The following is a 15,556-nucleotide window of genomic DNA, read 5'->3' on the forward strand; positions in this document are numbered from 1 at the left end:
CTCAAAACGGAGTGCTTCGCTCCAAGCTGCGCGCAGAGCGTCGCAGGATTAAATGGGGCTTCTGGTGCGATGCGTGTACCAACCTCTTCAATGCTTGGGACACCTGTTGACACTAATACAGAAGCATGCATGAAAACAAGCGTGCCCCACGCTGAAATATATGCACACAAATACGAAGAGGATTGGAGACATTGCTAAAATGGATACAGTGGCATTTAACACAGACATGTCTGGAATCTAAGCGGGATGGAAATAACATACACAGAGCTGATCCCTTGTTAGATGGTTGGTTTTTTTTTTTCCTTTCAGTAGTTGATCTGGGGCATAAACGTCTCTGTACAAGGAGGTCATTTGCTTACACTTGAAATTTCTGTTTAATATATATCTTTGTTTGGAATCTGCCTCCGATTCATAACCACCTTCATTTAGTAGCTGGCACCTTTGCCATGCGAGCTGCAGGAAAAAGTAATTAAATTTAATAGAAGCCACCCTTGCTTTGAAGCTGCCCTGGATTTAGAGCCACAAGGAGAAGCAATTAAACTCTGGCAGCCAAGGATTCAAACTGAAGTTATATAGTGATTTATTTTTTTTTTAAAGGAAATTTTCTCTGTAAATGGATTTGGATTGTCAGATCTGATTGGATTCAAAGCTATAGAAATTTCCTTCTTTGGGAAATCTTCTCTTGAAGCAAAATTTTTAAAAAAACCCCAACAATTAGATGTGAAATGGGGATCAGTTGTGAAGATCTAGGATTTTTTTTTAATCCTGTTAAACAGACTTCCAAAAAAAGAGTTTGTTCTTCTCAGCAAAGTGCTGAATGGAAAAGAGAAGCATGGAAGGAAGACATCTGCATGTCTGTTTATTTGCAGGCAGGTCAGCTTGTCAGCAGCCTAGGATATAGACTCATTACGGGAAGGAATTTTTTTTTGCATTAGAAGGTATTATAAGCATTGTTTAAAGCTGTCAGGGTTTTTCAAACCAGCAAGACACAGAAATTACTATTTCGCTTTTGTGATTTTACCAAAAAATAGTCTTTAAGTAACAAGAACGGGAAAAAATATTCCAGAATGCCATAATCAGTGCCAAACATAGTTCTAACTATGTAAAAATATTTTTCAGAGTTTCCTATAAAGGAACAGAAAGGATTCAGCTGAAAAAGGTCTGCTTCCAGTACAGACATTATTCAGAAAAGCAAACTGGTAATTCAGTTAATACTTACAGGGAGGCAAAATTGTCCTAATCTTCACCAACTCTTGGAAATCTTTCTAGAGTCTTAGCTAAACCAGAGGCACGTGTGAAAAATTTAATTATTGTCATGCGTGTATTTTGCAATATACGCTTTTCAATTCTGAGGAAAAAAGTATTCTCAGGCTCAGTACCGGGATACATTCACGGTCCGTGATCTGTGGATCAGCCTCGGTAAATGGATAGTCCTCTGGCTGGAGACGTGGTAAAGCTACTCTGGCCATATCCACGGAAGCGTCTGGGAAAATGTATTATTGTATCACTGGCCATTGTGAGGTAGTTGGGGACAGACATGTTGGAAACGGCAAGCTGTACGTCCCCGAGAAGACTTCCCTAGCCATGGTGACCAGCCTGTAAAAGGGGAACGGGCAAACAGTGCCGGGGAGCCATCAACTCCGTGAAGAATGTTTGACCCCAACGTTTTGGATGTCCCAGCTGTAATCTTTGACAATGGGTCCGGGTTATTCAAAGCGGGTATCGCAGGTGACAGTGGCCCAAGGTCTGTTTTTACAGCAATCGTTGGTCGCTCAAAAGTCAAAGCTACAATGCTGGGAGCTGGACAGAAGGAATGTTACATTGGAGAAGAAGCTCAGGCCAAAAGAGGCATCCTGTCTTTGAATTATCCAATTGACCATGGCATAGTCACATGCTGGGATGATATGGAAAGGATCTGGAGATATGTCTATGAGTATGAGCTGAGAATCAAAGCCAGTGAAAGGCCGGTGCTGCTGACTGAAGCCCCCCTCAACCCTCTGCAGAACCGGGAAAAAATGACGGAGATCATGTTCGAAGGCTTCATGGTACCGGCTATGTACGTTGCAGTCCAGGCAACGCTGGCTCTCTATGCGTCGGCCCGCATTACTGGCATAGTCATGGACAGCGGGGATGGTGTTACCCACACTGTCCCCATGTATGAAGGATACTGCTTACCTCACGCCGTCTCCAGGCTGGATATTGCTGGCCGGGACATCACCGAATATTTTATGAAGCTTCTTTTGGAGAGTGGGCACACTTTCGTTAGCACGGCTGAAAGGGAAATTGTGAGAGATATCAAAGAGAAGTTGTGCTACATAGCTTTAGACCCCACCCGAGAAATGAAAGCAAAGCCAGGAGACATCATGAGAGAATACAAATTGCCTGACAACAATATCATCCAGATAGGCAACCAGCTCTTTCGTGCACCAGAGACCCTTTTTGTGCCTGCAAACATCGGAGTTGAAGCTCCCGGTGTGCACAAAATGATCTTCAACAGCATCATGAAGTGTGACATCGACGTGCGCAGGAATCTTTGTGGCAACATCCTGCTCTCGGGTGGGTCCACGCTCTTCCCTGGCCTGGAGGAGCGGATCCTCAAGGAGATGAAGCTGCAAGTTCCAGCTGGCATGTTTGTGAGGATCATCGCACCCCCCGAGAGAAAATACTGTGTGTGGATTGGGGCCTCCATCCTCACCTGCCTGACATCTTTCAAACAAATGTGGGTCACCGTGAACGATTACAGGGATTTTGGGGCAGCGGTCATTCACCGGAAATGCTTTTAAGGAGAAGGTCAGACCAAGTGAATGGCTCGCCACAACAACGCCTGAGCAAGAAACCCTGCTGAGAGCTGACTGACCTAAAAGGTGCTACAGCTCTTTGTGTGGCTGACAAAACCTGTATGAAAATAAAACATTAAAAACATCGGTGACGAGGATCTTCCTATCATCTCCCCTCCCCTTCGCAGAGTTCACAGGTGTGCACATATCACAGGGATGCAGTAACTCCTTCACTGACTCCGAGTCATACGGGGAGCAGCATACCTCCTCTGCTGGGAGATTCTTCCCTCTAAGATCTTTGAGCTATCTGGGGGCCGTATTCTAAAACTAGCTCTCACGTTATTTTTGACCTCATTAAAAATGTCTCCTTTAGAAACCCAGCAAAACCCCAAACAGAATCCAGATATAAATCAATGCAAATGCAATTACTGTAACCGACGCTCCTCTGTGCCTGAGCGTCTGAAAAAATCCATTGATTCTCTGCTGCAATTTATCTGGGAAGTAAGAACACCCAGTTTCACTTCCAAGTACTAGCCCTGAATCAAAATGCTCCGCGCTGCCGGCTCCCTGGAGGAAGCAGCGTTGCCAGTGCAGCTGCAGAGCATTGTGAGCTCGGCGGAACGGTGCCTGTTTGCCACTGGGAGATCTAGAACGTTGTTCTGCCAGGGGCAGCACTGTCCTGCGCAGGATGTCTGACTCCGCAGCAGTGATTTTTGACATCAGCTCTGGACAGTGTAAGGCTGGTCTGTCGGGGGAACAGGCACCCTGTTCGGTTCTTTCTGCTGTTGTGGGATACCCCAAAGTCAAGCTCGTCGTGTTTGGGGTGAGCCGTTGCTAGATCGGGGAAGAAGCGCAGTCCAAAAGGAGCATTTTGTCTTTTACTTACCCAATGGAAAATGGGCTAGTTCCATCCTGGGACGGCATGGAGAAGATTTGGAGATACCTACATGAGCAAGAACTCAAAATGAAACCAAGTGAGAGGCCAGCACTGCTGACCGAGACCCCTCTCAATCCTTCGTCGCATCAAGAAAAAATGGCTGAGACGATGCTCGAGAGCTTCCAGGTGCTGCCCTTCTCGTGGCTCCGCAGGCGCTGACAGCCCTGTATGCCCGTGCCCACACAACCGGGCTAGTGCTGGACGGTGGCGATGGTGTCACCCGCAAGGTCCCCGTCTACAATGGCTATTGATTACCTGCTCCACGGCATTTCCAGGCTGGATTTTGCAGGCAAAGGTGTAACCAAATACCTTGCTAGGCTCCTCTCAGAGACCAGGCACTCCTTCGTAAGCACATCAGAGAGAGAAATTGTCGGGGATGTGAAGGAGAAGCTGCGCTACGTTGCTTTAGATCCTAGCTAAAATACACAGGAAAAGCCTGAAAAACTTGTATGTGAGTACATTCTCCCTGATGGAAGGGCTGTCAAGGCAGGAGACCAGCTACTTTGAGCTCCTGAAGTGCTTTTTGTGCCTGCAGAGGCAGAAATCCCAGGGCCAGGGGTTGGAGGGGTGGTCCTCCAGTGCATCGCCAAGCATCGTGAGCATATCCAGTCCAACATCCTAAGGAACGTGCTGTAATTGGGTTGGTTGACTCCAAGGTTTCCAGAAGAGGCTACTGAAGGAGCTCCAGACAGGAGTTCCCAGCACAATTCATGTCAAGATCATCTCGCCACAAGATCAGAGGTACTCTGTGTGGACTGGGGCTTCCATCCTTGCCAGCTTAAGTGCATTTAGGAATATGTGGGTTACCAGGGAACATTATAATGAGGTTGGACCAACAGTACTCCAGAGAAAATGCTTTTGAAAACTTTAGTAGGACCATCCAGGAATTTTTTTTTTTTTAAGTGCCAATCTGAACAGCTGGAGAGCAGTTAATAAATCAGTACAAAAATAATTGATTTATAGTAAGTGATTTTATAGCTTACTAAAGAAAGGTCCCTTGTGCATTAGGTTGAAGAAAGAGTCCTTGTTCAGAGCATTTTTGCTATCCAAGATGTTGGTTTTAATTCTAGAAATGTGTTGATCCCTGCTAGAACTGCAAACAGTTTGTCAGACTTTTAAACACTTGAGAACAAGCCACCTCCATCCCATGCCCGTGGGGGCTGGCTCCTTGCCACTCACCATAAACCTCCAAAGAGTGGAAAGAGACCTCTGATGGAGAAATAGAGGGCTCAGGGGTATTGCTGACCCTTCAGCACAGCACTGGGGATCTCCTCTAGCAGCCCTGGAGACGGCCACAGGGGAATGAACGTCTAAATTTGGTTTTGCTCACAAAATGGAACTAAAAGTCAATCGGTCCGTTAAAGCAGAGCTCTCAAACCTGGGATATCTCTGTGCCATTAGCAGCCTTGCCGCGTGGTTTGCTATGTCACATCACGGAAAGCATTGCCTCCGTTTGTCCATCTGTGGGATTTCACTACTATTCTAGCGTCAGGACTATATGAGACTACGTTTAGATAATGTTAATTAAAATTAGTAAACTAATCGGAGAGCACAAAGTGAACGGTATCTAGTTTGGGCTTATTCTTAGAGGGCTCCTGAGCAAATGTTTTGATGTCAGGCATCTAGGAGAAGGTGGAGGCATTGGTCCCTGGCTGACACTGATGCTCTTTTGGGAAAAGCTGAGTATGTTAGGAGAAGGTGTTCTTCCTCCACCTCACCACCCGGAGCTAGGGAAAGTGACAAAAGACTCCTGCAACTGTTTGCTGGAATCACTAAGCAAATCTGCCTTGCCAAGCTCAGTTTCTGCAAATCATTCCCCCAAATAAGCTTACCCAGCATAAATGCCATGGCTACCTGATTGGATTTCCAAAGTGAACAATGAAATTCATAACAAAGGTGTGAATTTTCAGCAAGGGAATTTGCGTTCAAATAACTTGAAAATGGTGCATTTACAGTGCTCATCATTATCCACACCTACAAATACATGCATTGCGTCCGGTCAGGCAATAGAAATCTCGTCATAATTTGTGAAACTAATTAGCACTGTGATTTATATATTGTTCAAAAGTTATTTGGAAAAAATCCAGAAGATATACCTGAGAACTTCTTGAGTTTGTTCGGGACTAACATGAAAGGAGCTGAAATGTGTCTTGTTAATTATTGAATACAGTGTCTGGCTATTTTCCTTCAGCTCTGGAGATGAATCTTCAAACTCATTGATGCCCTCTGCTGCCTCGGGACTGATTAGTCATCTATCACCTCTGGCTGCCCTTTGAAGAATCACAACACTCTTTTCCTTTTCTGCAAGACACTTACAAGTGCTCTGAAGGGAGGCACACCTAACTCCGTGCTCAGTTGTCCACCGAGCCCTGGAGCGCTTCCTCAGCAGAGCAAGGGGAAAAATAAAAAGGGCTGAAGGACCCGGCTGCGGAGGACGTGGGCAGGGGAGAGGAGGACGATTTGTGGATGACTCCAGCAGTAACCACAGCAAGAGCCACCTAACCGCATTTTCCTCAATGATCAGAGTGAAAGCATAAAGCAGAGGGCCTGGAGTAAAGCACGTAGCTCTCTCCTGCTCCGCTTGGGCCCTAAGGCTTCAGGAGGTTGAGGTATATTACCCCATCAAGTTAATGCAAGTATTCAGAGCACTTTTAGAGCTGTTAGGAAATCAGAATCTGCAATCTTGGACCTTACTTCTATTACAGTACGTTACCTTTTAGCAGCCCACTGGAAATGTGTAAACAAACGAGGTACAACTGTAGACAGTTTAAATATTTTACAGCTCACTGACTTCCATATGAGGAGGGATTTGCAGCAACTTAAGTGTTTAGACTCCTGCTCCAATAATCTAATGCAAATAAAAATGCAAAAAACAGCGTTCTGGCAAGCAGAGGGAACCTGAGCGAGCAGTGCAACCCGAGGTAGCTGTCGGGAAGGAGAAAAGAAAAGGAAAAAGCACGATAATTCTGCAAACGCAGATGCAGACACGAACCGTGTTTGGAGAGTGACACCTAGCAGAGCTCCGTGTGTGCTTTCAATGAGATTACACCCTTGCAGAACAAGATATCGCCGGATGTAATCCAGGATGGATTAATTGATACCAAACTTGTTTTACATCAAGGGACCTGGTTCAGCTCCTCCCAGCTCAAAAATCACTCAGCAAACCCTTATTACGGGGATGCAGCACCCACAGCACGGGCTTGGCCTGGCTGTTTCCATCGACCTCCTAGGCATGACTTTGCTCAAGGACGCACGAGAAGACAGCAGAAGTTGGCACGTGTTCCATGGCTCTCGATATCAGCCTCTTGGTCACCTTGTGCTTCCATCACTGCGCAGGGCACTGGAAATTCATTGCTTCGTTTATATTTCGTTCTTGTTTTGAAGAGGTCTAAGGTATTAATCATTTGGGACCTTATTCCCTTGGCAGGAATTGCAGGAGTCCTTCCTCGGATGTGTTTCCACCTACGCCCTGCCTGTCCTGCGGATACATAAAGGATTTAAATTGTAAATGCCTGGGATCTTTCTAGCCTCAGGAAAGCCACACTGAATATGGGACCGGTCGCAGGGATTAGAGAGGCCTGGGTTAACTCCTAGATTTACCAGTGATTTGTTGTGGAATGAAAAGTTTCATCTTGGGCACCCCAGGCATCGGTTCCCACTTACAAACACCCATCTTTTGTTGCATCCTCTCCGCGTCCTGCAGGACATTCAGGGTAAGTGCTGTCTCTTGCTTTAAGAGCACGCATCAGTGCAAAGACCTGGGACTTTGGGGCCACAAGATCGGAAACAGAAAATCATTTGTGAAGTTTGCACTGGAATTACATAAAAATCTCAACCTGTTCCTGGTAATTTTTTGCCTCCCTCCCCAAGTCTCATTTCAGTTTCAATCCAGCAGCAGCTCTTTATTTTCTTCTAAATGTCAAACAATTCATCATTTTGCACTTTCCCCATTCCCTGCGAATTTAAAGGTTTTATTGGTATGCAGTATTGTCAGCGTGGGACAATGCACACTGATTACCCAAAACAACGTGGGTTTTGTCACCCTGCCCGTTTCCAGTTGCAAGCTCTCGAGAAATGTATGAGAGCTCTCGCTTTCCCCCTCTCCTCCCTGTTATCATATGCACAATAAAAAGCCTGGGTTCAAATACACACCAGACAAATAATTATTATCTTTATTTCCCAAATCCCCTGTCCCCTGCCCTCGGCCACGCTGAGCCGTGTGAGCACGCTGCTGGAAAGGTGCCCTCAGCCCTGCAGGTCGCAGGGAGGATGGTGATGGAGAGCTGGTGCTGAAAGAGCTGCATGGAGAGTGCCAAGTCCATCTCTTCAGAAGGGGCACGGAGGAAGGGGGGGGGGGGAAATGAGCCCCCCCCGTTTCCCCAGACACGGCGACGCTTAGGGCACAGCACCGAGCGGCCTGAACCTGCAGAAGTTTGGCACTGCTGCGCTCGCAGTCTCACCGCGCGAGGGCCAGCGGCCAGGCTTAGCAAGGTCGGATCCAAATTGTCCGGGTACATGAGGCATTTCTTCCCCACCCGTGGTGAGAATGAAGCGACGCCAGCAGCCCAGCGCGTGCAGCCTACCACCGACAGAAACACCAGCTGCTCGCGGGAGCGTGGCGGTCGTGAGAGATGCTCGGCGGCGTGGCCGTACAGAGCAGTAGCTGTCTGGGAGACCAGCGGAGACCCAGCGCGGCCAGGAATGCCGACGAAGGAGCGGGGAGGCTAAGGGTCTGCAGCAGGCAGGCTTTGCCGGGCTGTCCTGCAGAGCCGGGTGTGACAACAAGCCCCGCGGACATTCCGAAGTGGCCAGAAAGGCTAACGGCGTTACCAAAGGCAGGTAAGCACCAGCCCTGCAGCTCCACCGCTTCATTCACCGAGCAACTGGCAAGCCCACCTCCACTTCTCCACCTTTGGAAACATCCAGGTGAGTACCTGGATATGAGGGATTTGATGTGAAAGAGGTAAGAACGTTCCAGAGGTTTTTCCCAGTGGAGGTGTCACGCCACGGAGTAAGATGCACCTCTGGCTGAGAGAGGCTCTGCAGTCATTATGCACATACCCACGTGAGCACGTGCACCCACACGTACGCACGTGCACACACACACATACTGATTTTATTAAACCATTCCATGCAAGTATTTTATATATGTTGGGGTTTTTTTATTTGGAAAACTTCAGAGTGCTTTTTTTCACACACAGTAAAGTTAGCTTTGCTGAGATTCATTAGTCCCCTTTCCCCCTGTGTGTAAATGGATCTCTCTCAGTTATGCAATGCAAGGGTACACAACCATGAAAAGTGCAGAGGCAGCCAAAAAAAGCATTGTTCTGAACTCGGACGTGTAAAATATTCATATTCAATAATAAAAAAACTGCTCTTAATAAAAAATTCACAGCGTAAAATATGCATTGTCGTTCCATCCCCAGGGCTGCAGCCGTTTCCAGACCAACATGTTACATGGGTTTTCACTGCCTTGTTTTACTCGATTAATTCAAAACCAATTCACTCACAGACATCCCAGTATTAGGTGCCTAAATTGATTCCGATTTCTCCAAGGGCGGCGTATCTATGACTACAGTAATAGCTGGTGGAAGCTGTGCCTGTTCAAAGCATCCACCACACAGGCCCAGCAGGATTTACGGCAAGGCTGCCCCGATGCTGACGCCATCTGCGCATCGCAACGCCGTGCCGGGCATGGACACCCGAGCCCGCTCTGACCAAGCAGGGGAGCTCTTCCAGCACGGTGCTCGGACCACCTCGGCACCCCTGTTTCTTGAATGAGCAAATTAGCCAAATGTTAACGTGGCCAAGCAGGTTTCCATAGAAGAGGGAGCACGTTTTGAACAGGCTGAGGCGTCTCCGTACAGCATTGCCCCACGCCCTGCAGAACCTCCTGCGGAGCTTTGCACGCAGGGCAGAAGAAAAGAAAGAATCTCGTCACTGCTCTACCAAAGGGAAACAGAGACAGGTGGAAATACCCACTTGGCTCAGATCCTGACCAAAATATGTAGCGGAGCCAGGAATTTAATTTGGATTTTTCTGCATCCCCCTCTAGTGTCATAGCTGCAAGGCCAAACTGCCCCAGTATGCGCATGTGCGTCCCAAACAGCGATGCAGGCAGAAGGACGGGACAAGGGAGACCAGACCCTGCAGTGGGAGGACGCACCAGTACATCTATTTGTTCCCGCTCAGGAGCACGGCGGCAGGCAGTGGGTCTGCTGGAGAGACGCGGCACCAGACCTCTGACCCAAGCAAGGAGGAGATGCTGCTGTTTTCAGCGTAGCCGCTCGGCTGGTTTTAGATCGTCGACACACTGCGCCGCTCTACTTTGCCCGGGTGATTCTGAAGCACCAGTGGGAAAGGGTCTCACGCTGGGTTATAGCACTGTGTTCCTCCCGACGCTGGTGCCAGTGGAAGCTGCCAGTTCATGCGTTCGTTTTGCATTAATTGCATTTTGCACACTTTGTCTCGTGTCCTTAGTGGAAAAGGTGGAACTAAACCACCGATCCCCTGCTTCGATAGGTGCACTGAGCTGCTTTGTGTAAGTAGGGGCTATGCTGGTCCTGAGAGCTCAGCAGTAGGGGAGAATAGAATATTAAAGTGCTATTGTAGATGTTGTTACAGAAAAGAGAACTCAAAAACAAGAAGAAGGTTCTGAACTTAAAATATGGTGCCTGGAACTTAAATTTTATGAAGATATATGGGAGAAAAGAATGAGAAACTCCAAAACAACCAATGCTTCAGATGTTTCCTTTATCTAAAGTAGAGCTAGTTAAATGTTTTACATAGAACAAGTCCCAAGGAGCATAAATCAGGGAATGTAAGCTGTGCTTTACAAAGACCTCAAAATATAAGTTCTTTACCTCCCACATTCTCAGGCCAAATATTTTAAATGGAAAAGCATGTGAGACAATAAGCATGTATATCACCCATGTCTTTAATGACCATTCCCACCAAGGTGATTTGTTCTGTGTCTGCAGTCTGCTATTTATATACAAGGAGAGGGAAGAACTCACCATGGCTGTAAGAGCTGCATCATACAACCTAAAGCAGGCCTGAGTCCTACTGCTGGGGCACACTGGCACGAAGGCAGAAGAGCTGGTACGGCTGCGCTACGCGGGAAGGCAATCCCTTGGGGCATTCTACGCTGCAGGCCCCCCAATCCTGCACCTTGCAAGGCGTCTCTCAGTGGTCACCCTGGGGAGAAGACGGATGGGCCGCAGGGAGAGGCTCACCAGGCGGCTCCAGAGGGCAGGGAACGCGAGGGAGATGCCTCCTGCACGAAGGGCAACAGGAGTGCCCAGAGCTGGGAAGAGGAGGCCATTGCTTGATGGCTTCCAAAAGGCTGGCTGTTGATAACGCCGGCTAAGAGAGCTTCTGCTGAGCAGCCAGGAGCGCCGGCTTCGGTGGGGGGAGCAACAGGATCGCCTGAGGACGCCGACTGTTGAGTTGGCTTGTCACTGCTCGCTGGGCATTCTGGAGAGCTCTGCTTCCCTCCAGAAAGCACCTCGGTGTTTTTTTCCTTATTCTTTGTGCAGAGACAAAGAATAACGTGATAAGAAATCTCTCTCTTTTGCAAGACTTCCTGACAAATCGTTTTCCTGTCTCCCAAACACTTGCCCACGCTTTCCTCCTTTATATTTTTCAGGACCGTGCAACGGGAACGTGCCGAGCAGCATGAATCTAGCAGGGAAAGTCAGCCGAGCAGTGGGCTCTGTTTGCAGGCCCCAAGAATGGCTGCAGGTTTGCAACCCCACCCGCCCCAGTCATCTTGGATCCGATTTATTGTGTCTCATTATTCTATCATCTGCTTCATTCTTGTGTCTGAGAAGGGAGGATGTTCTGAGAGCCTTCACATGGCTGGCCGCATGAAACCACATCCTCGCTATCCCAAAGTTCAGAACATCTGTCTTAATTTGTCTGGCCCTCAGCGCTGTGCTCTTGCAGCCTTTGAGAATTTACTGCTTGTTTTTGCAATGAATCTCTCTCACCAAGAATAGAGAGGGGAATTTGATGGCGTTAGAAAACATTACTCTCCCTGCGGTTCTCAAGACATCTTGGATCAAATGTAACCCTGCTCATGTCAGAGCCTCAGACTAAGCGAGGAACCACTGGTGAGCCACTTAGCCCTTGTAATGCAGATGAGCTGAGAAGATTTGGAAAGACTCAGCTCTTCAGATCCTTCGCTACCCTGGCAAATCCAAAGGGAAATACACGCGCTGCCAAAGTTGTTTCTACGGGTCATTCCCGAATTCCTACAGAAAACAGTATTTCTCAGAACAACGCAGCAGAACTATTAAACGGTGCTGGTGGTCTGATGACATTCTCTGAAGTACTGTCTTTCGGCCAAAATAATATGTATTTCCTAGAAGCGCATGCCCCTAGAGGAAGAAATCATGGGCTTTTAAGGTATCCAAGACAATAGTCCAGATGCTGATTTCAGCTACACTGTTTTAAACCCACGGTATTCAGCACATTTACTTCGAAACTGGGGTTTTTTACTGATGTGAGATCATTATTGCTTTATGAGGAGAGGAATGGATCCCTACGCATCCAGCGCACCTGGATAATCTCCAGCTTGCCCTCTTGGAGGTTTTATTTCCAGATCTGTCACAGGCTTTCTAGGGCAAGTCACTAAGGTCTGGATTCATCCCGTCTAACCTTTTTCAACTAAAGCAAATAACTTTAAACTCCAGTTAAGATGAACAAGGGGGAGAGAGACTTCACCTACCTACGAGCTGCTAGGCTTTTATCATTCTCCATTTACTGAAGAGAAAATCTTTTGGGACTGGGTTCCTAATTTAATTGTCTGCTTTATGCATATCAATGAAACCGAATCTGGGCCTTTGTCTTCCTGAACATCAGGTCCAGTTGCGTGATATTTAAATACTGTGGAAAAGATTAAAGATATTTAGAGCAAGCATTTTCAGAGAGAGATTTTTTTTGTTGTTTGAAAGTTGTGTCTGAAGGCTGGAAGAAATGAACAAACAAGAAAGTTACCTAGGATGTTTAAAAGCCAAAATAGATGAAGTCAGAGTAGTTCCTATTTGAGGTGGTGATGTCGTAGGGCTGTGCTGTGTCCTGCTTCAGGCAGATTTACCCAGCGGGGAATACATGCTAACTTTTTTGCCTGGTCAAACACTCAGGGGTGGTGTCACCATCAGAGATGGGGGCAAAGACTGAAAAAACACGGACGCGCCCGAGCGTGTTTGAAGGAAAAAAAACCCCTAGCCAAGGTACCAGCGTACATCGTTCTCCTCTGGTTTGGCTTGGATCTCGCACAGTCTCCAGGGAAGGGATGCCGTGAGCTGCCGCAGCAGGAGATGTACCTTTCCAACCTGCACGGAGCTCTCTTGGCACCCCGGGGTCCCAGGATGCGAGTCTGTCCCTGCAGAGCAATGAAGGTGGGGGGGTGTTCAGAGCACAGGATCACCTGCTATTTTATCCTCGAGCAAAGAGCAGTGCAGCACGCCCATCGACAGAATTAGCTCAGCCCCAAATTACCCGTGTCATGCACTCAAATCACCGGTCTCACACGTCAGGCTGCCTGAGTCATTTAATAGCAGTTCCACCAGTTTGACTGATGTCCAGCTGCTTTTATTTTCAGTTTATGTTTACAGGGAAGTGTCCATGTCACGAGCAACCAAATGCGTGAGGATTTTCTTCCAGAAGCCACAGAAGGGATTAAAAGCAACAATAATCCATGAAATTACTTCAGAGTTTTTTTCTCCTCGAATGTCCTAAGGAATTCCCCAGCTCCTAACCTGTTCCAACTGGCACCATTGTGCACTTGAGCTCTAATATCAGCGCAGTTTGTAATGTTTCCAATTTTTCTGGTGAGGGATTACATGAAACCGAAATAATTCTTTCCATGGGGGATTACATAGCCACTTTTGTTTCTAATATTCCAGTCCATGAGCGAGGAACTTTTTCCTGGGTACCTGTTTCTTCTCCAACTATGAGAGGTAGTGTTGTTTAGAATATCTAGGCATAAATCCATTGCATTAATTTCTTTCCTAATCATTCAGTTCCTAAAGGAACCTGATTAAATACCCTCTCACAAGTCCAGTCTTTGTATTTTGGCTGAGTGTGCTCGGACAACTAATTTCACATAAATTATATGACAGTGTTCTCCATTTTAAGGATTGAAATGTATCTACACAGTTGATTAGATAAAAACTCACCTTGAGGAACTGTCAGCCACTGATGACAATGACTCATATTTGAGGGGAAAATTGCTACTGAGTTACAAGAGTCTGGATCAAATGTCTGTTCTCAAAAGTTCGGGTTTTTCTGTTCAAGTACCAAAGTGTGCTTCAGGGATTTTTTTGGCAGAGGTTTTAGAGCAGGAAAATAGGAAATGAACTGGAAAATTTGAAGACTACAGCAAACAAGAAAATCCTGGAAGGAACACACTCTCTAGATCCACCCTAGCCATTAATAATATGGAAAGATTTCATTAGAAAAAGAGAGAGGGAAGAGAAAAAGAAAGAAGGTACAAGGAGGCAGTGTTAGCATCAGCGTGCGCAGGATGCCCTCGCTGCTCAGACCCACGGACAGGGCTTTTGCAGCGCACTTCTGCCATTGCAGGCAACAGCCCCTGCATTAAGAACTGCACTCCTGAGTAAGCTAATAAACCCCGAGCACTGTCACGTATGGCGAGCGGCTTTTGAAACAGTTCCGCTGAGGCCAGTTTGCTGGGGACTGTGCGGAGGCGAAGGCGCGCAGGTGAGGTGCTTTAAATGCAAACCATCACACGAGCATCTCCTCTTCGCGCCAGCACGTGGGGAATAAAACAAAGTCATGCTGCTGGCACCGTGGCCATCTGAGAAAATAATTTGTTCTGATGGAGAAACGCCTTCTGCCCTAGCCCGAAGAGCGCCTAGCTGGTGGGGCAGCCCCCCACAAGACTCTGCGTTATTTAAGGGGTCTGCAAGAGGGCATCGTCCTTGCGCTGGCCCCTTGCTAGCCCACAGCCGCCGCGTGGCCAGCGAGTCAGTGCCACGGGAGCTGCCCCGGCAGAAACCCCATCTGCACCGGGGGTGCCGGCACCTGGACCCGTTCGCCCCACGGAGCCACAGAAGTGTGGGGGGGGGGGACACCGCCGCGCTCGTGTTGCAGCACGCTGTTATCTGCCGCACTCTGACAGGGCCCTCAGAAATACACGGAGCCCGGGAAATTGTTTTGTAAAAAGGGAAATAAAGTTCCGTCCCCTTTCACCTCTCCGTAGCACGTACCTGCCACCGCATCGCTGCCACCTCCCTCCTGCGTGGGGGCCCTTGAAAGGTTCCCTAGTAGCCCGATAGCATCCCTTACATCAAACGCCTCTGTGTACTGTAACCTAGAAACAGCATACTGAACTCAATGTATTTTTGTCCAGAAAATTGTTTTGTTCTTCCCCGCAACACACTTGAGGTGATTGTCTGTTCTTTTGTGTCAGTTCTAGGCAAAGTGCACTGCATTAAAACTCCCACCACAGCAAAACAGAGCAGAGCAATTTAAAATCCCTGGTTTTGCCAGAAGTTTTTGCACCATTATGTCACATCCCATACATCAGAATTTGCTGGGAAAGACTTGGGTGTTTGGGGTTTTTTTTTTTTTTTTCAGTGTTTCTGCTCTCTTCTGGAAATAGAAATATCAGCAGGTCGAATGACATCGAGTTATGGTTTATGTATTTCCACAGTATGTACGAGGAAGTTCAGTCTTTAGGCTTATGAAACATACAGTTACTCCAAATAAAAGAATGTAAGTGTTGGGCATGTCATGTGTATTAAATGCAGACCCTTTGGGATGCCTAACAGGGAACTCATCCGTGAGACAAGATCTGTCCCACGCTCACCAG

At 47.4% G+C, this 15,556-nt stretch overlaps 1 protein-coding gene and 1 pseudogene across 1 annotated transcript; both read left to right on the plus strand.

Annotated features, from left to right (window-relative positions):
• The first annotated feature begins 1,649 nt into the window (after positions 1–1,649).
• ACTRT2 (actin related protein T2) lies at positions 1,650–2,935 on the plus strand. The gene has a single exon (XM_054801019.1). It carries the CDS (start codon positions 1,650–1,652, stop codon positions 2,781–2,783), a length of 1,134 nt encoding a protein of 377 aa, XP_054656994.1. The 3' UTR covers positions 2,784–2,935.
• A 506-nt stretch (positions 2,936–3,441) lies between these two features.
• On the plus strand, positions 3,442–4,134 carry LOC129195191 (actin, aortic smooth muscle-like; annotated as a pseudogene).
• The last annotated feature ends 11,422 nt before the right edge of the window (positions 4,135–15,556 follow it).

This window comes from Grus americana, chromosome 21, assembly GCF_028858705.1.
Source record: "Grus americana isolate bGruAme1 chromosome 21, bGruAme1.mat, whole genome shotgun sequence".
NCBI lineage: Eukaryota > Metazoa > Chordata > Aves > Gruiformes > Gruidae > Grus > Grus americana.